At 39.1% G+C, this 21,518-nt stretch overlaps 1 protein-coding gene across 2 annotated transcripts in view; it reads left to right on the forward strand.

Annotated features, from left to right (window-relative positions):
- LOC308279801 (basic immunoglobulin-like variable motif-containing protein) overlaps positions 1 to 20,108 on the forward strand; it is a gene marked incomplete at both ends in the record, with an annotated part of 23,427 nt that extends 3,319 nt beyond the window's left edge. Inside the window, 8 exons of one of the 2 annotated variants that reach the window (XM_080719981.1) lie at positions 4,384 to 4,510; positions 5,662 to 5,757; positions 6,041 to 6,145; positions 6,592 to 6,686; positions 16,309 to 16,441; positions 17,589 to 17,675; positions 18,890 to 18,986; positions 19,815 to 20,108. In XM_080719981.1, coding sequence (XP_080576107.1) covers positions 4,384 to 4,510; positions 5,662 to 5,757; positions 6,041 to 6,145; positions 6,592 to 6,686; positions 16,309 to 16,441; positions 17,589 to 17,675; positions 18,890 to 18,986; positions 19,815 to 20,108 — 1,034 coding nt within the window. Of the gene's footprint in view, positions 1 to 4,383; positions 4,511 to 5,661; positions 5,758 to 6,040; positions 6,146 to 6,591; positions 6,687 to 16,308; positions 16,442 to 17,588; positions 17,676 to 18,889; positions 19,014 to 19,814 lie in introns of those variants that run through there. The other variant, XM_080719982.1, reaches the window with a different exon arrangement.
- Positions 20,109 to 21,518: the final 1,410 nt, after the last annotated feature.

Raw genomic sequence — 21,518 nt, forward strand, 5'->3', positions numbered from 1 at the left:
TAAGAATATTTGATCTATCTCACAATGTATTATTATTATTATTATTATTATTATTATTATTATTTTATGGTATTAGGGATGGAACCCAGGGGCAGTCGACCTTTGAGGTACACTCCAGCCCTATTCTTATTCTTATTCTTATTATTATTTTTGGTGGTACTAGGGGTAGAACCCAGGGGCTTTCTACCTTCGGGCTATACTCCCAGACCTATTTTATATTTTATTTGGAAACAGGGTCTCACTAAATTGCTAAGAGCCTCACTAAGTAGCTGAGGCTGGCTTCGAACCTGTACGACCCTCCTGTCTCAGCCTCCCAAGCGCGGGGATTACAAGCGTGAGCCACCACACCCGGCTCTCCAGCCCTATTTTTTAGTCTTTATTTTGAAACATGGTCTCACTAAGTTGCAGAGGGCCTCACTAAGTAGCTGAGTCTGGCTGCGAACCATGATCCTCCTGTCTCAGCCTCCCGAATGCTGGGATTACAAGCGTGCACCACCACGCCTGGCTCATAATGCATAATTTAATACCTACTTTAAAATTCTTACCTGCAAATTTGAAAATCGTGTCAGAGTTGGCCTTACCTTTTTCCTTGAGGATGAGTCATGTTTTTCAGTTTTCTCTCATGTTCTATAATTTTGGGTTGTTTCATACATAGTTACATACTGTGACTGTTATATCAACTCTGGTATGTTCTCAGTGCTGGTTTTTCCTGTTTGTTTTGGCAGGTAACTAATTTGGTTCAACCGTAACTGGAGGTGCTATCTCTTGGGGACAGCACCCATCCTGTTAGCCTTAGCTGTGTTGCGTGGGGCCTGCTCTGTTCATGAATGGCTAAAGGGTCAGCCTAAGATTTGGCCCCAGTTGATGCACAGAATTTGGGCTTCTGTTACTTTGTGGCTCTCATTTTTTTCTGCCTGCCACCCCCACTTTCCATTGATGATAATTGCCCACATAAGATATTTGCTATTATTTGCTCTCCTTATACCTTCCTCTAAAAATGTGTGTGCATGTGTGTGAGTGTGTGTATGAGTGTGAGTGTGTGTGAATGTGTGCATGTGAGTGTGAGAGTGTGTGCATGAGTGTGTGTGTGTGGTTCCGGGGCCATGTGACCATGGTGTAGGTAGGATAAGGATTGGAGTACAGGATATGGTCATGATGAAGGGTAGCAGGCAGGGGTCCTGGGGATGATGTTGTGGGGAGACAGGAGTTTTTGGGTTGCTGTTTTATGTTCCCATTTCAGTGTCCGCTTTGCCCTAGCTTCTTTCCCTGAGGTTGCATGACATTTCACCTGCAGGATCATACCTCTTTGTGGTAGTGAGGGCGTTTTCTAAAGTGTGCTCACTATAATGTATGTGCTTACATATCTCAGGGGGAATCATCAGAGTGGCACCAGCTCTTTGGGTTCTTTGCTGTCTCCCAGAAGAATCAGGCAGATGCAGGAGTGGAACAGGAGCAAGGATCTTTCCTGGGGGACTGTGCTCCAGCCAGAAAGAAGACAGCACTGTCTGAGCATGCCAGTCTGGCTTGAGAAAAGGACAAAGGCAAAGCTCTTAGGGACCCCAAGGGTAGGCAGGTCCTGGTCTCTTGATGTCATTACACGTAGAGGTGGGCTTCTGTTATGGCCTTTATACCTTTACATGTCCATTTTCTTGGGGATGGGTGATCTTAAATTGAGAAACTCACACAGAGGTGAGGAGAGAGCTGCTTAGCACTCTAACTTTATTAAGAATATAGCAACTATGTAAGCAATTAGAGGTCTCACCCTCTTATTATAATAAAGAAGTCTTCTTGTATAAATATGGGCAAGGTGGTACTTCCTGTAATCCCAGTATTTGGGAGGCTGAGACAGGAGGATCACAGATTCAAAGCCAGCCTCTGCAACTCTGTAAGGCTCACATTAACTTGGTGAGACACTGTTTCCAGATAAAAAATAAAACCAGGCTGGGAGTGTAGCTCAGAGGTAGAATGTTCCTGGGTTCAGTTACAAGAACCACAAAAATAAAATAAAATACAATAAAACTAACACTATGGGAAAGCCTGGGGGAAGACAAACTAGCTAAGTTTCACACAGACATCTCCAAGGACACTGGACCTTGCAGCTTTTCTTTTGGATGGAAATCCAAGTCATTCAGCTCTGAGTTCTTGATTTCTCAGCTCTGCTCAAGGCCAGCCTTAGTTCTCAGAATTTAGCAATTGCCTGTCAGAAAACATGTGTCCCTTCAGGCTCCAGTTGCACCAGGACTCCTGTTCATGTGCTGCTCCATGTAAGAGGCCTCGGCACCATCTGTGTCTCCGCACTGGGGTGTGCTTTTTACAATACTAATAAAGGTAGAGCTACAGGTTACCTTGGTGACTGTTCTCTGCATGAGGCTTGGAGCTGCTCCGATCATCTGGGAATGTCCCTTAGTATTGTTTTTAGAACAGGGAAGACCATTGTCCTGTTAGTGGGTTTGACTTCAATGACATTGTTTTTCTTGGCTTGGCTTCTTGGTATCTTTGCTGACCATGTAGTCTCAGAAGGCTGACATGACTTCCAATCTCCCACCTCCTAGTGTGTTTTCTGAATTGTATAGCCTTGAAGCCTGGGCTACTTTTTAACTCCTAATTTTCTGTTTTGTCTATTAGCCCTATAAGACTGAGAACTAGCTTGCCTGTTTCTTTCCTGAGAGATTTTTATCCTAAGGGGGGTTCTGTTTTTTGGGGGGATTCCTGATAATCTCAGTGCTCAGAGGGCAGGTTTTTGCAGTCCTTGGAGAAATGGATGAGACAGACCACTCAGGCCTGATGAGGTCGCACATTTCCAAGTGTCTGTAGCCTTAAAGCTGTGAGTGGCTGGGAGCACTGCCGAGGGAATTAAGTCATTATTAGGCAGCAAAGACATCTCCAGAAATGGTGGAAAGTCATGTTTCTGTCTACTCACTCTCTAGGATTTATTTTACCAGTGAAGGGAATGAATTTACACACACAAATGTGTGTACATTGGCACGATGCAATTTAGCTTAGGTTTGCATGTTGTTCAGCATGGTGAAAGGTTTTGTGTTCTCTGTAAAGACTTAGAAAAAGTAATTCAAAGGGAGGGTGAAATTGTTTCTTGATTGTATGGTCCTCACTACTATAACCTTTGCAGGCATTTCCTGTGGAATAATACTTCCTTAGTTCCAGCTGGCTTTGGGGCCACATGGTTTCACTGGAAGCACTTTATTTTTAAAAATTTTTTTGGTGGTACTGGGGGTGGAACCCATGGGCTTTTTCTATCCTTGGGCTACATTCCCAGACCTATTTTATACTTTATTTGGAAACAGTCTCACTAAGTAGCTGAGGCTGGCTTCAAACCTGTGCGATCCTCCTGTCTCAGCCTCCCAAGCTCTGGGATTACAAGCCTGCGCCACCACGCCCGGCACTGGAAGCACTTTAAATGAATAAAATGGTCCCTGGCCATGCTTGTTTACTAGGCCTGTATCCATATAATTTTTATTTTATGACTTATGAACAACTCAGGAAAATAAAATAATTAACCTTCAGCTCATTTTTATAAGAGACTTGACTCTTATTTAAAATAGAGCATATAGGAAAGATTAAGTTAAAGTATTTGAGGACAGCTCTCTGAAATGTGAATAGCATTTTAGCAAAATGAGCATGTTTTAATGTACAGGGCTCTTGACTGGATAATCAGCATGTTCAGTGCTTGATAATAAAGTACAGACGTCACACAGGCCAATTCTCGCTCTCACTTTTGCCTGCTTTCGTGCAGCCCTTATCTGCACACCCCCATAGGTAACCACTCTTGGCTGTCTCGTCTTCAAGGAGAAGGTGTGTTGTGTGTGTGCCTGTATATTTGAGTGTGTACATACGCAAATACACGTGCACGCAGAGAGGAGACTTTGCTTTCTATCCTGGCTCCTGTGCTGACACTGCGTTGTAATACTGTGCACGTGCCCATCGTTTGTGACCCATTTTTTGGTCCCTGAAGTCCTGGAGATGTTTTTAAACATCACATCCTCACATTATTGGATCCAGCGCTTTAGCTTTTAAGCAGAATTGCACTAATGTGGTTTATTGTTCTCTGGAAAAGACTCGGCTTCTAGAAAGTGGTCTAATTGAACATTTTGCTGTTGATGATTTGGTTTGATAAATGTGGATAGTGAGTTAGTGATTGATTGGAGTATATGAACCTGGTAAGTAAAGAACAATCAGGGTCATTTACCTTCTTTTTATTTTCTCTTACTTTCTCTTTAAGATGGGAAACTATCCTTGAAAAGACAGTGGTTGCAAATATCATTTTTAGAATCAATGGCAGTTACATTTAAATTTTGATATGTGATTTTTGCCACGGGAAATTTACTTTATCTTAAACACTGCTTATTTTAGTCCCTTGTATTTCAGGCAATGCAAAGAAACAAGTTTCCAAGAAGAAAACTTCAGATAAAAAAGGAAGACATCAGAGGGAGTGTCCTCAGCATTCTCCTCTTGAGGATATTAAACAGCGGAAAGTATTAGACCTCAGACGATGGTAATGTGCTCACGCCAGTTTTTTTTTCTTTAAATTTTTATTGGTGCATTGTAGTCATACATGTTAAAAGAGTATAAAATGGTGGAGGCATACATGCACACATCATCCAGTTAGCCCTTACCCAATTCCACCCCCATTTCCTGCCCCTCCCTCCTCATGTTTGGCTTCAGTTTTTACTTTTCAATTAAAAATATTTTAAGCTGGGAAATAATCTGCAAAAAAAAAATTACCAATGATTTTGTTATTTCTAAGTTAACTATTTTTTTTTTGTGTGTGTGTGTGTGTATGTGGTACTGGGGATGTAATCCAGGGGCTTTCTATTCTCCGGGCTACACTCCCAGATGTACTTTATATTTTCTTTGGAAACAGGGTCTCACTAAGATGCTGAGAGCCTCAGACTGGCTTCGAACCTGTGCGATCCTCCTGCCTCAGCCACCCAAGTGCTGGGATTACAAGTGTACACCACCACACCCAGTTTATAAGTTAACTTTTATGTATAATTTTAGTTCTAACATTGCTTTCAGGATTTCTTTCTTCTTCTTCTTCTTCTTTTTTTTTTTTTTGGTGGTACTGGGGTTCCTGGAAACCCTTCTACCTCTGGGCTACACTCACAGACCTATTTTATACTTTTTATTTTTAAATTTGGAAACAGGGTCTCTTACACCAGCGCGGCTGGCTTCGAACCTGCGCGATCCTCCTGTCTCCGCCTCCCAAGCGCGGGGATTACAAGCGTGCGCCACCACGCCCAGCTGCTTTCAGGATTTCTAAATATTCAAAGTATACCACATATTTCCAAAGTAGATTAATAATGAGCCATGTCAGTGTTTCAGGCTTGCCTGACCATTACATTCATCTACATAATTTCACGGAAATTTTGATATAGTTCTTTGCCAAGTTTTCCTTGCTGAAGAATTTTTAAGCAAATGACTAATATTTATTTTAATTTACATAAAATTACCTAAGTATGCAACTCTAAAAAGACTTTCTTATATAACCAATTTTCATGTTTCATTGGTGTATTATAATTGTACAAACCAATCGTATTTATTGTTATATATTCATATATGCATATAACATAATTTGGTCAACTTCATTCTGTTATGCATTCTTTTATTCATTCAAGCAAAGAAAAAAGCCTTTTGTTTTCTCAGGTACTGCATAAGCCGACCACAATACAAGACTTCTTGTGGCATCTCCTCATTAATTTCTTGTTGGAATTTTTTATATAGCACAATGGGAGCAGGAAGGTAAGTTTTCACTTTACTGGTATCTTAAAACTCCACATTTGGAAATAATTTGATGTTGCTTTTTTTATAACAGAAGACTGAGAATAGTTTTTTCATGAGTTGAAAAACTCCTGCATTTTATTATAAACCTTTTAGCTGAAAATATATGCATGCATTCTTTTTCATAAAATTAAAATGAAGACTATTGCTAAATTGTTTGCAAGCCAGACAGATATATGAATATTGAGACATTACATTTGGATATTATTGGAACTATCAAATAAAGGCAGTGTTTCTTTTACAGCCTTCCACCTATTACCCAAGAAGAAGCTTTGCATATTTTGGGCTTTCAACCCCCATTTGAAGATATTAGATTTGGCCCTTTTACTGGGAATACAACACTTATGAGGTATGGAGCAGCTACTTTCGAGGCAGAACTATATTTCTAGTTCTGCAAAATAATACTGTAGATGTGTATTCATAGAAAACTGTGTATCTTTAAAAATATTTATTTGTCTGTTTCTTGGTGGTTCTGAGGATTGAACCCAGGGGCATTCTACCTGTGAGTTACCCAGCCCTATTTATTTTTGTTTTTGGAACAGGGTCTCACTAGGTGGAGTCTCATTACTTGGTGAGGCTGTCCTTGAACCTGTGATCCTACTGTCTCAGCCTCCCAACTCATACTGGGATTATAGGCATTTGCCACCATTTCCCACTTTATATATCTTGATGCTGGGCTCAATGTCTCTTATATATGTTGAACTGGGCTGGGCTTGGAGTTCTCTAGATTTAGAATAATGGCCTTTCATATTATAGAACTGTTGCTATGAGCAAAAATCTTTTTATTATTTTCAGATGGTTTAGACAAATTAATGACCACTTCCATGTAAAAGGATGCTCTTATGTTCTTTATAAACCTCATGGGAAGAACAAAACAGCTGGAGAAACTGGTAGGTGAACACATAGAAGGTTTATAGACACAAACATGGACACACACACACACACACACACACACACACACACACACGCTTCCAGATCTATCTCAGTCTCAATGACTGGCTCATTTGGTTGGGCATGGTGGTACACATCTGTAATTCTAATACTTGGTTAGGCTAAAACAGGAGAATTACAGGTTCCAAGCTAGCCTCAGAAACTTAATGAGGCCCTCTGCAACTTAGTGACACCCTATTTCAAAATAAAAACTAAAATAGGAAGCCGGTAGTGGTGGCACACACTTGTAATCCCAGCATTTGGGAGGCTGAGACTGGAAGATGGCAGTTCGCGGACAGCCTCAGCTACTTAGTGAGGCCCTCTGCAACTCAGTGAGACCCTGTTTCAAAATAAAGAATAAAACATAGGGCAGAGGGAGTAGCTCGGAGGTCCAGTGCCTCTGGGCTCCATCCCCAAACCCGCAAAAAAATATATAAATAAATAAATAAAATAAAATAAAAAGTAAAATAAAGTAAAATAAAATAGGGCTGGAGGGTGTAGCTCAGATGTAGAATGCCCCTGAATTCAGACCCCAGTACCACCAAAACAAAACAAATCAAAAACAACAAAAAATGTGATAGGTTATTTTGATTCATGGGACATTATATAAATCCTCAACATAGTCTGTTACTCTCATTTCTCTATCCAAATGGAAAATCATGATAGTACTCTGCAAGACACTTTTCAATATAGAGTTTAATATATTTACCTCTTTCAATACTTGCATTTAGAACCTCAACAGACATCACACACCCTACTCTAACACACTGCACTATTTCAGTCTTTGTTATGTGAGTGTGTGCTAGTAAAACACTTTTAAAGGAAGCAGCATAGAATTTGTAGTTCTTAAAAGAGAATGAAAGGATTTGGGGATATTTGATGCTAGACTTGCATGATAATATGAAACAACAGGAAAATAGACTGTGAAGGTGCAAAACTCTATTATAAAACAGGCTTGGTTATAGCACAGATAGTAATGGAGTTGGTTTTAAGATGAGTTATGTGCTAATTAAATTATTTACATTATTCAACAATTTCCACTTTTAAATTATAACAATAATCTTTGAGTTTACAAGTCTAAAAACTAATACAATGGGAAGGGAAAAAACTGTATGCTACTTCTTAAATATAAGGAAGATTTTAGTCAAGATTGTTGTAATGAGGGTATCACAATAGGGAAGGTTGAATTCAACTCCAACTAGAACAAAGGCAGCTGAAATTGGTATTCAGGGAGCAGAGTGAGGGGGTGAAGGGAGTAAAGTGACTGAGAGGGGACAGCAGGGTAGGAAGATTCCTGTCAAAATGATTTGACAGGCTTCTTGTTTAGGCCAAGCCTGTTAAGGGCTTCGACATCAAGGGTATGGGTGATAAGGCTCAGCTACCACGGATGGAAGATTCTCTTTCAACTGATTTAGCAAGGTTCTTGCTATAAGTGGAGACAGCAGCCCAGAATTGGGGCCTGTTTGAAGAGCAGGCTCCAGGCTTGGCGAGGGAGAGTTGTCAGCAGAGTGTGCATGGTTTACCAAGGCCAGGGTTTGAACATAGAGTAAGATACATTTCTGTTGACCTATTTGGAGTCTATGAAGTTGGTTATGAGGCAGGAGCACTTGGAGAGTACATGTTGATTTTTACATATACTAGTTTTGTGATTTTGAACAAGTAACTTGCTGAGTCCTTGTGTAAACTTTTGCCTTTTCATATTTGTATTTTATGGGGCACCGTGACGATAAAAGAAGGTATATTTTTAATATACTTAGTACCTTGTGTTGCATGGAGTAAGGACTCAGTAAGTGCTGGGTTTTATTCTTGTGACTGAATTGTGTACATTCATACTGAGTCTGTCCCTGTGGAAAAGGCAGCTTAAAATGGTATGTTGGTACTTTTTTCTGATTCTATGGTGACTGTCATCACATCATTTACAATAATTGACTAGGCAACGAAAAACTAAAAAAAAGGACCTACTCTCCAGATTGCAGATTTTTTTCTTCAGCTGGATCTAGTTTGCTTTTATACTGTCCACTGAGTTGAAGTTTTTTTTAAAAAATTCTATCATAGTTCTCATTATAAATTATGTAGTTAATTTAGCTTCCTAGCTATTCCAAAACAGTCCATAGGCTGGAGGAGGATTGATTTAGCTTGGGTGGCAGCCTGCCAACCCTAGACACAGCATAGATACCTGAAGCCAGGTGCTGGAGGACTGGCATTCTGGTAGCTCACTCCAGCCCGTCTCATCTGGCGGGATGCACTGGGCTTTTTTTTTTTTTTTTTTTTTTGGTGGTACTAGGGGTGGAACCCAGAGGCTTTCTACCTCCAGGCTATACTCCCAGACCTATTTTATATTTTATTTGGAAACAGGGTCGCACTAAGTTGCTGAGAGCCTCACTAAGTAGCTGTGGCTGGCTTTGAACCTATGAGATCCTCCTGTCTCAGCCTCCCAAGCGCGGGGATTACAAGCATGTGCCACCACGCCTGGCTTGGGTTTCTCTTACTTTTTCACAAAACACAGGTCATAATTAGCCCTTTCTGCCCTGTTTACTGAACGGCCTGCTGCAGAATGTATGGAATGTGGGATTTCTTACTTTGACAGATTCCTGTCCATATGTCAGGGAATTCATGGGAGAAAGGCTTTTTCTTCTGCTTGCCTGGCAAGATTAACTTCCTCCACCCCCAGGGTTATCACAACCTTTGTGTGTGCCTCTGGTAGAACAGATTTATTTGCTAGCTTATACTTGGCATGCCAGAAAAATCTGAGCTACTTTCCTTGAGTCCAAGGCTCAAGTTGTAATCATTTATGTATCACAATGCCTGGTACTTAGGTGCTCATTGGAGATAATTTAATGAATCCTGGGTTGAGGAGATAAGGCAGGAGGAATTCAGGAGGTGGGGGGGGGTGGTCAGGAAACCTGTAAAGAGAATTTTGTTTTTTTCCATTAAAAAACCAGCATTTTTCCTTTAGAAGCGTTCTTTGTCCTGATATGAAAAGGAAAATATTTAGTTTTTCTTTTTCTTTAGCTCATTCTTCTGGCTCCGACCTTCTCTATCCGTCCCCATACTTGCAAACATAAAATCATCCACACTAGGGTGCTAACTCTATCTGGACTTCCTTCAGGACACATGGAGTCCTCCTGCTGCCTCTTGAAGTCTCTTTGCTGACAGTTTTTCAGGTTTCTAGATGTTAAAATATTCCTAAAGACCTGGAATTTACATTTAACTGTGTCTTAACATTGCCCTCTATATTTATACATATTATTAAAGGATGAGACTATCTCAGAACCCCTTCTTAACTGTTTCATGGTACTGTTTTATGGCTTTCTTAATGGAGCATGGACCAAAAATGTACGTCTGAGGGGAGCACAGTAATGAGCGGGAGGGTGTGACACATCCCTGGAGGATACAGGGGAAAGCCACTCTGTGTTCTTGGACTCATGTCCCAAGACTGCACCGTGAGCAGGTCCTGGGAGACACCAGATCCAGACCCACTATCCTTTCACTTGCTTATCTTGCTGCCTGCTGATGATATGAGGATTTTATCAGGGCAATTTGTGGTTTTCTGTTGTATTAATATTGTCAGAATCAAATGGAGTAAGAGGACAGAGGAAGAGCTGGGCCAGTGAAATTAAAGTATATCAAGGGAAGCATGAGCACCAGGAGAAATTAGAATATGAAGAATGTAGGATCTCAGAGACACTCTGAGCAGAGAGGAAACATTAGCTTATAAAATTAATCACATTTACAGAGTACAAAAATGTAACTTTTTATTCATTGGATTCAATAAAGTATAAAAGAACTCTGGAGAAAGTTGATTTAGAAATTGATATTCTGGAGATTTAAGATATTATTTATTTTTTTAAAAATACTGGGGGTGGAACCCAGGAGCTTTCTACCTCTGAGCTATACCCCCTGCCCAATTTTTTATTCTTTATTTTGAAGCAGGGTCTCACTGAGTTGTAAAGGGCTTCACAAAGTAGCCGAGGCTGGCTGTGAATCTGGATCCTCCGGTCTTAGACTCCCAAATTCTGGGATTACAAGTATGTGTAATTATGCTCGGCATGAGATTTAAGAGATTTACTTATTTTTACCTAATGTCCTAGCCAACTTTAATATTTAGACCATAATTTTTAAGATTTCCATTTGTGGATCTCTTGAGTTTCTGTACTTTTTTTTAGTACTTTCCAAGTTCTTCACGGCATATTTAAATGAAACAATTATATAGAAATGCTATCCACTAGCCTTAACAACCTAGGGTGTGTTAGGATGTATGGAACTGGGTCCCACTGTCTTTTTTACCTTTACATATAAAATTCTTATGTATAAACTTTTTCACTTCAGCAATGGGAAAAAATACCTATTTTCCTTTTTTTTTGTTTTTTGTTTTTTTTGGCAAGGGGTTAGTGGTCCATTTCTTCAATTGCAGTTTAGTAACATTTTCTGATTTTATTCCTATTTTTCTTTTCCTTTTAGAATACTTGCCTTCTCCCTGTTTCATTTTCTGTGTGTTTCCTGAAGGGTAACTATTCTGCTCCCTCCCCTGGGGTCTCTGCTCTTCCTCTTCTCTGCTGCAGGTTTCACTTAGGCCCTGCACCTTCTCTGACATGTTCCTTGGCCATGTTGGCCTGGATTTGTGTGAATTCCTATGGTGTTAAATATTTGCATCTGTCATTTGGTATTTGTTATATGTTGTCTTCCCTCTCCCTCTTCTCTCTCTCCCTCTTCTCTCCCTCTCCCTCTCCTCTCCCACTCCCTCCTAGGGATGGAACCCAGGGGCATTCTACCTCTGAGCTATGCTCCCAGCCCTATTTTTTATTTTGAAACAGGGTCTCACTGAGTTGCAAAGGCCCTCACTAAGTAGCTGAGGCTGTCTGTGAGCCATGATCCTCCTGTCTCAGCCTCCTAAATGCTGGGATTACAGTATGAACCACCATGCCCGGCTCTCTCTCTTTTTCACGAGTGTGCAGCTCTTTGTAGGGACATCTGCTGGTTTTCCCCAGTGCAGATACATCTCTTTAACGTGCAGTGCCAGTACATGCCGTCCTACCTTAGGAGCTCTCTAGAGCTTACCTACAGCATGAACACCATAGTATCATTGAAAGCCAGTGCATATTGGTCTTCTGCTGTCCTACATGTACCTGCGGTATTTAGAAACTCAAGGGAGGAAGGGCCTCATAGGATGAAAGGATGCTGCTGAATTATCTACCATGGTTCCAGAATGTCTTTTTTTCATTTTTTCATTTTTGGTAGTACTGAGGATGGAACCCAGGGGTATTCCACCTCTGAGCTATACCCCCAGCCCTACTGTATTCTTTTATTTTGAAACAGGGTCTCACTAAGTTGCAGAGGACCTAAGTTGCTGAGGATGGACGTGAACCGCGATCTTTCTGTCTCAGCCTCCCAAGTACTGGGGTTACAAATGTGCCCTGGCATATCGGGCGTATCTTCTTGTCTTTGAAGGTGTAAAAATGCATTCTAATAAGTTCTAGAGTTCTCTGAGGTTTTTCTATAGATGATTGGTCTGTACAGGACAAGCTAATACGAAACGAACTCAAAGAATGTCAGATGTTAGTTAATGTATTAAAGCAAGACTCAGTACGATGGACCCGATTCTCCTGTTGGTAGCCTGGGACCTCCACTCCTCTCAACCATGTGGCAGGCCAGCTAAGTCCTGTAGTTTTGTGCTTTCTCTCCTCTGTACTGATAATGACTCTCCATTTGGTAGTGGTTGCTCCATTACTTAAGTTTCAACTTTTTACGATATGCTGGTATATGTAGACTGGACTTGGTTGTGAATTTAGCTTCCATATTAACACATTTATGTCTCCTCCTACAGAATCACTTCCTTGGATGACTACCTTAATGAATTAAGTGCTGTCTTTGCTGTCTTTTATTTCAGAGGGTGATCTTATTCTGACTTTGTCCTGAAGTTGTGGGGTATCCTACGGTAGGCCTCTCTATTCTGCACCCTGTGTTCTCACCAGGCGACTTGCTGCTCCCTGACTTGCTCCCTCCTTCTCCTGTGGATTTGTTTTCTCCTTGTGGCCTTTCCTCTGTATGGATTGTTGAAATCCTGCCACTTCATTAAGTTGCATCCTGAATGCCTCCCCTTCTTGGTTCCTCAAAACAGATGTGCTTTTTCTCCTTTGAATTCTACAGCCTTTTTGTGGCCCTGTTTTATTTCAACTTAAAATTACTTGTTTCATCTTCCCTGCTAGAGCTTGTCTTTTGTTTCCCTGGAATATCTGCTATAGTTACTAGGTGCTTATGAATTGTATTAAATTGAATTTTCCTCTTAACATCCAGACCAGTGACTCTCAAAATGTGGTTTTTGGATCAACATCAGCATCACCTGGCAACTTGTGAAAAACACACATTTTTGGTCTCTGACCCCAGGCCCACTAGACCAACCACTCTTAACGTGGGCATTGGCAAAGTGCATCATTCAACACACCCTACAATCTCAACTTTGAGAGCTACATATAGTGTCTTCCTAAAGAGATGGTATCCAGCCATTTATCAAGAGCTTATTTTTCCACTGATGGGACATATGGTGATTTCATACTCTGCTCAGTTGAGACCTGGGGATATCGTAGAAGTGCCTGCCAGGCTGGCAGGGGAGAAGGTGGCCACTAAGATCTCTCACCTGCAGTTTTTGGCCACAGTAGTTCTGCTTTGATCCCTTATAAGGACTAGTTTGCCATGTGAATTTTCTTTGTAATGGAGGCTGCATATCAAAAGAAATTTGACAATTACCAACCTGATTTAGAGGTTTGCAGACTACTGCCCTTGAGCCAGGGGCCTGTTGTGTAAAGTTTTATTGGAACACAGCTGTATTCATTGGCTCACATATTGCTGCTGGCTGCATTCATGCTCCGGTGGCAGAGCTGAGAAGTATGAGCAGTGCCTATGTCTACGAGCCTAAGGTGCTTCTCTGTGTACAGCCTTTAGGAAAAGAGTTGCTGATCTATAATCTAAATCAAGCAAGGTGATGCTGTGTACTTTGAAGTAAATAGAAGAAACATCTCTGATGTCTTCTGCTCATAAATTTTATACTATATAATGTTCTAAATCATGTAGATATGATATATGTACATACCATATATAATAATTGGCCCATAGACATTAATCCATAGAAAAAAATTCCACATGATGTCTTCTAAAAAAGTAAGACATCTAGCCAGGTGTGGTGGCGCACGCTTGTAATCCCCGTGCTTGGGAGGCTGAGACAGGAGGATTGCGCAGGTTCGAAGCCAGCTGCGCTGGCTTAAGAGACCCTGTTTCCAAATAAAAAAGGTATAAAAATAGGTCTGGGAGTGTAGCCCAGAGGTAGAAGGGCTTCCAGGAACCCCAGTACCAAGAAAAACAAAACAAAACAAAAAACGAAGTAGTTGCAGCAGACAAAATGATGTGCATGTTAATGAGAATAGACTTTCTGACCCACCTCTTCTGTTCCTGAAATCCTGAATATATTCTGGAACAGTAGAGTAATACTACTTACAGTCACATTAAAGGATTTTTATATTACATTTGAATAATAAAAGAGTAAATGTTAAGTACATAACATTTTTCATTGAGAAGTTATACTGAAAGTTCTTTTAAAAATTTATCAGTTATTTTATTTTATTGCGGTGCTGAGGATGGAACCTAGGGGCATTCCAAATTTGAGCTACACCCCCAGTCCTATTTTTTATTCTTTATTTTGAAACAGGGTCTCACTGAGTGGCGAAGGGCCTAAGTAGCTGAGACTGTCTGCGAACCACAACTCTCCTGTCTCAGCCTCCCAAATGTTGGCATTACAAGCCTATGCCACCACACCCAGCTCATTTTCAGTTATTTAAGAAAATTCTTTATTTGGAATTTTCATAATGTAAAAAAGTTTATGAGTTTTTCTAATTCAGTTGTGTATATGGACATCTTTTATAATTGCTGAGTTTATGAGGCATCTATAGCCCCACATTTTTACCTATATACTATCCTGGAACCTATCTACAGTCAGTTTCCATTATGGAAATGAAGTATTGATTCTTCTAAACTTTATTTTTTAAAGATTTTCATCTAGTGATGCCCAGAGGTATGTGTCTGTAGATTGTGAAGGGAATACAACCAAAAAGTACAGAATGACTTATTATTTATTAATTTAAAATAGAGATTTTAGTAGAAGATTCCCAGGCTAGGCAGAGTTGCTTTGGTGGTAGTTCATAAAGTAAAAATGTATGCAGACTGTCTAGACAAAACTTCATAGAAAGAGTTTAAGCCTGAAATGTTATCTCCACAGGCAAAAAAAAAGTGTGTGTGTGTGTGTGTGTGTGTGTGTGTGTGCGCGTGTGTGTGTGCGTGCGCGTGTGTGCAGGCTTGTGCATCCTTCCTGGCTCTCTCCTGTAACCACTGATCTGTTGGTAGTGGTCTTCAGCTGTTTCAGTGGCTAGAAAGTCCATCATTGTAACTCTAACTTGCAAGCTTTTATGGCCTATTTTTAGGATTTCCAGTTTTAATGGGTTACTTGTTAATGAATAATTTAATTTCTTCCAGGAATGCAAGTTAAGGAAACCTCATTTAATGGCTTTGAGTACTGAGTGCTGGTAAAAGCTTGTTTCTTATGGTAATACTTTTGAAATTACTTGGCAACTGTTGCAGTTGTGGGAAATAGAGGAGGAGGAGCAATTGGTTAGAAGAGTGTGTTGTGGCACTGCGGCCTGGCTGCAGAGATGCTCTGTGACTTTGTGAAAGATACTCCTCTCATCTGGGTAACTTCTGTAGGAAGACGTGAGGAAAGAAAGTGTGTGTTAGTGGGGGAAGTTGGCATTTTGGGAGCTTACTTAGTACCTGGAGTTTATATTTATCCATATACAATAGCAGTCTTTAAATTGGGATGTACGGACTACAGCCATTTTGGAAGGTCTATACTTTTATTCAAATTAATGTTCTTTATGTATATCTTTCATAAGGACATGTTAGTACAGTAGTATATGTATACAGTGTATGAACAAATGTGCTAATATTAGGCATGCTTATTCAGAATTTTAGTGGCAGATGTACACAACCCGACAAGTTGAGATCATTTGCAGTATACAGAAGTTACTAAGCTTTATACATTAGTTAAATTCCACTGACAACTGCAGATTATTAGAAAGTTTTGGTAAATAGGATGTATTCTTTTTTGTTATTGTATTTATCTGAGTTTTAGTTTAAAGGATGAAACTGAAAATAAATTCATTAGTAGTTTTGGTGCTAATCAATAGAATTTCAGTCTAAAGGATGAAACTGAAAATAAATTCATTAGTAGTTTTGTTGGTGCCAATCAATAGAGTTTCAGTCTAAAGGATGAAACTGAAAATAAATTCATTAGTAGTTTTGGTGCCAATCAATAGAGTTTCAGTCTAAAGGATGAAACTGAAAATAAATTCATTAGTAGTTTTGGTGCCAATCAATATCTTCTCATTTCCCCCAGCAGTGTCAGTGCGTTGCAAGTAATGTCTCTCTGTCTCTCAGTCTTTCAGTCCTTAACTTGTCTGATGTGTAAAATATGGGCATTGCTTTATGGGCCCTCAGTTTGCTTGTTTGATTTTTTTTTTTTTTTTTTTTTTTTTGTAGCTTCAGGGGCCTTGGCCAAGTTAACACGTGGATTGAAAGATGAGTCACTGGCTTATATCTATCATTGCCAAAATCATTATTTTTGTCCAATTGGCTTCGAAGCAACCCCTGTTAAAGCTAATAAGGCATTCAGGTAAGGATTTATACATTTTATGTTGGTACTCCACCAGGAAAATGTGTTGTATAAAGTATTTCAGGCATGTTAAAAATACTCTAAATCTCCTAGAAATTGGAAAGCTTAGTATCTATTTTCCTTACATCAAACTTATAGAGGGTGTGGGGAACGAGGTATATGGAGGCAGGGAGGAGCAAGCCGGGGGTGTTTGGGATACTGAGTTTTTGTGAATGAGGAGAAAGCAGGAAACTACGTGGTCTCTTGTATCCTGAGATACTCTATTCTTCTCTTTGGAGGTGGCATTTCTTAGACGTGAAATACATAATTGTGTCTATGACTTCATCCTGCGGCTCACCTTATTCCAGTCATCTAACAAATGCAAAAGATAACTTGACTTCTACTTGGTGCTATTTTAAAGAGAGGTCCTCACTAATACTTGTACCTGAGAATCACCTGGGATTTTTTTTAAACTATGCAAATCCCTCAGCCTCATTCCAAACCTGTTTGAATTAGAATTTTTAGGGATGGGACTAGAGCCTGAGTGTGTTGAGAAGTCCACTGGTGTACCACTGCCTTGGGTTATATTCTTGGGATGCCCTTTAGAACTTCTTGGATGCAGAGTGGAAGGAGAGTGATTGAAGAGTTCTAGTAGCATGCAAGGATTTTCTATTTTTTTCCTACAGGGATCTGAGGGGTAATACATAAAAGCTTTTTTTAGTCCTAGACTTTGAATATGGAATTAAGTCTTCAATTGAATGTATGCCCCTCCTCCCTTTTTCTGTTGGTACTGGGAATTAAACCTGGGACATTCTGCCTCTGAGCTATATCCCTAGGCCTATTTTACTTATTTATTTTGTATTTTGAAAGAGGGTTTAGCTAAGTTGCTGGGAGCCTCACTAAGTTGCTGAGGCTGGACTCAATCTACAATTCTCCTGTCTCAGCCTCCCAGGTAAGAGGCTACAGGCAGGAGCCATCATGCCTTGCCTGCATGGTTTCTCTTTAATGGCCTTCAGAAGATTGCCCAATCCTAATCTAATACCTATTCTAGATTACTGAATGCCATCTTTGAATATATTTTAGTATATCTCTTATTAACATATAGTTGGAACAATATACTCAATGAGTAAATGGCCTTCATTAAGCTCACTCTGTATTTTATATTTAGCAGGGGCCCTCTTTCACCACAGGAAGTAGAATATTGGATCTTAATTGGAGAGTCAAGTAGAAAACATCCGGCTATTCACTGCAAAAAGTATGTTAACTTTCCTTTTTATTTTGTTTAATCAAGGTAAGATTTAGATGCAGTGACATGGACAGATTTTATGTGTAATAGATGAGTTTTGATATATGTATAGTCCTATATAATCATCACCCCAAATAAGATATGGTACACTTTCATTTCCATAGAAAGCGTCCTCATTTTCCTTCTTAGCCATCCCCATAGACAACTCATGTTAAGATTTCCATTACCATATCTTATTGTGCCTGTTCTTGAATTCTGTGTAAATGGAGTTATACAAAAATATTTTGTGTCTGCTTTGTCACTTAAGTAATGTATCTAGAACCTTTGTTTTTTCTATGGAAATTTTAGGACTTCTGCTAAAAAGCTTATTGATATTTTGATTATGATAAAATCTGCAGAATTCATAGTTTAATTGGAAGAGAACTGACATCATAACAACGTGGAATCTTCCAGTCTATGAACATGGACTATATCTCCACTTAGAACCTTAATTTTTCTCAGTAATTTTGTATATTAAGAGTCATAGATATATTTTACTAAATTGTTTCTCAAGTATATTACATTTTTGATGCTATTGTAATTAACTTTTTAAATATTTAATTTTCTAGTTATCTGCTGGTTTGTATACACACACACACACACACAAACACAAATGCACGTGTGCACACACAAATAACCAACTGATTTTCTTATATAGACTTTGAATCTTATATCGTTACCAAATTCATTTATTAAGCCTAGCTGTTTTGTAATTTGTTTGGATTTTCTGAACAATCATATTGCTTATAAATGGAGATACGTTATCTTTTAATTATTTAAAGGTTTTAGCCAGCACAGTTGCTCAGGACGCTAAAGCAGAAGGATAACTTGAGGCCTAACCAGGTCACATAGAGAGATGCCATCTAAAAACAAATTAATTCTGATTAAAAAGAAAATATGTCATGTTGTTGTTTTAGCCTGCAGAATGTTATCTAATTTGTTGACACATATTTACTTTATAGGAAAAGTAACTAACTGTAAAGTAAGAACTTTTTCAATAGTCAGATACACATAATTGTCATAAAATGAGGTTTTAAAGCGTCTTAGAATAATGCTGAAAGAAACGAATTATTGCCAATTATTGCTGTGATAATACTGTTGGGCCAAGCTCTTGTGAAAAGTTCCATTACATTGTACTTTGAACCTAAAGAATAGTGTGCTGTATCCTTTCTTCTGAACTACAGATGGGCAGATATTGTTACTGATCTAAACACTCAAAATCCAGAGTACCTGGATATCCGACACTTAGAGAGAGGGCTGCAGTTTCGAAAAACAAAGAAGGTAAGAAGGACACCATTATTTTTAAAGGTATTTCCCAAATGAAAGAAATGCAGTATTTACTCAGCACTCTTTAGGTGGTAAATAATAGAAACCAAATTCAGACCATCTTGGACAGAAAAGTGAAAATTATTTCAAGCACAGAGGACTGTCTTTAAAACTCAAGGATGAGGAGAATAGCCCAGAATCATAAGGGAATGACACCCATATAGGAATGATAGTATGATAGTGGGTGCCAGGTTTCTAATAATATCTGTCACTCTTAGGGAGCTATTAAGTTTTTCTTAGCTCTCTTTTTGTCTGATTATTTATTTCTTCAAGATAATCACCTTTCAATTTATATCCCCTTTCAGATAAAAAAGTCTTGACTGAGAGTGACCTACTTTAATCTAGCTCCATAGCAATGGCCAAACTGAGACAAAATTAATTGTGGTCATGGGGCAGAGCCATGTGCACAATCAGGCTGTAGGGGGAAGCTCTCAGGAAAGTAGACTCATAATCTGGATTGGGTAGATGTCCCATTGAAATAATCTTACTAATATAAGAAGATCTGAAGAATAGGAGGGAGAGGAAGAGGGACGATTCTTGGTGTTTGAAATCGACAGATGGGACAGTGCTGGGGTCTGTTGATTATGGGGTAGGAGAGTTGTTTTAGCTTCTGTTATGTGTTGTAAAGGCAGCTATCAGGAAATGTGCATAGGCTAGTGAATGCTGATATCTGAACATAAAAATACTGATATATTAGGCATATGAAAGAGCAAGAAAAACAAGGGTATCTGTGACTCTTAATTTTATAAGCTTATATGATTAATTTCTCTTTCCTATCGTCAGGTTGGGGGAAACTTACATTGCATCATAGCATTCCAGAGACTTAGCTGGCAAAGATTTGACCTTTGGAACTTTCCATTTGGAAATATTCGACAAGAGTCACAACCTCCAATGCATGCCCAGGGAATTGCCAAATCAGAAAGTGAAGACAATATCTCCAAGAAGCAGCATGCACGTCTGGGCCGGTCCTTCAGTGCTAGTTTCCATCAAGACTCAGCATGGAAAAAGATGTCCAGTATCCATGAGAGAAGGAACAGTGGTTACCAGGGCTACAGTAGTTACCATGGGAACGACTGACCATGCTGGGGACTGAACAACTGGTGTTATCCATACAGCTGTTATGTGCAGGACTGCATTAAGCCAGTAGGAGATTTTAAGTCTACATTAATAGGAACAGATGTTGTGGTACAAAGCATAACCTTGTAGTTCTCTAGTAAATAAGCTTATATGTGATTATTATGGGTGATTTCAGCTATGTAAGCAGATAAGCACAGATTATTACCCTTTGGACGAATATATAAATAACCTGGACAGAGAGTTTTATAAAATCACAACTATTTCTAACAAAAACACCCATTCATTTAACAGCATCAAAATTTGAAATAAGCATGAACTGATATTCTTATTACTTGATCCCTAGACATTTGTTACAGATAGTTTTATTCTTAAGATCAAGGTAGAAGGTACCATCTGCCCTTAAAAAAATAGGGCTGTCAACTTCTAGTTTTTGCTCATAGTTAAAACTCATTTAAAATTTTTTGTGAGTCTAGTAGTTCTTTAATTTAGAGCAGCATATAGCTTGCCTTGTTTGTTTCCTGGCTGTCTCAGGATTCTCAATCAAAAGGCAAAAGACAAAAAGATTCAAAAAATGATTCTCTTGGTTCAAATGGGTCATTTAATACATGAATTCAGATATTCTTGATTTTTTTGACTTGATATGTTGCTATTAAATATTGACAAGAACATTAGGTGTTAAAAACTTCTGTAAGTCTAGAACAAACCTTGGCTTAGGGACAGAACAAAAAAACAACATGACACCTGACTTTTTTTTATTAATTGGTGCATTATAGTCATACATCTTAATGGGATAAAAGATTTGTGGAGACATACATGCATGTTTTTATACCCAAAGATAGCTGTTAACTAAGATCTTCTGATACCACACTGGCTCCTTAAATGGAGTCATATATAATAACGGCATTGAAAATGCGCTAGGGATGTCCAGGTCACTCAAAGGGCACTTCCGTACTCTCAACGCTGAGCTGTTTCCTTTCTTGAAGTATATAGACAATTAGCTATTTGAAGTGAGTGTGAAATATTTCAAATGTGTGGATTTAATATATTTGAGCTCCTTTCTAGCTGTTGTCAGTTTTTCTTCTGATGCCAACCCATGACCACAAACAACTAGGGTCTCTTATTCTTTCATTTCAGGGGCTTGTTCCAGGACTAAGATCAGTAACTTGGTGATTACAAGGTGCTGAATATGTTGGTAACCATATCGCAATACACCTCAAGGAGAGGAGTCAGATTTTTATTTTTAAAATATTATCATTGTTTTCTCTTGAATTTTATATCCATTTTTCCATTCATACATGTCTAACCTACAGAAAGGAGTATTTATTATGAAATGGTCATTTTTTTTGAAGAGAATATTTTGCTTGAAGTGCAAAAGATGGAAAGAGATTTGTAGGTTGTTGATTTTGTTAC

Source organism: Muscardinus avellanarius, assembly GCF_963383645.1.
Source record: "Muscardinus avellanarius genome assembly, chromosome: 2".
In the NCBI taxonomy this organism is placed as follows: domain Eukaryota; kingdom Metazoa; phylum Chordata; class Mammalia; order Rodentia; family Gliridae; genus Muscardinus; species Muscardinus avellanarius.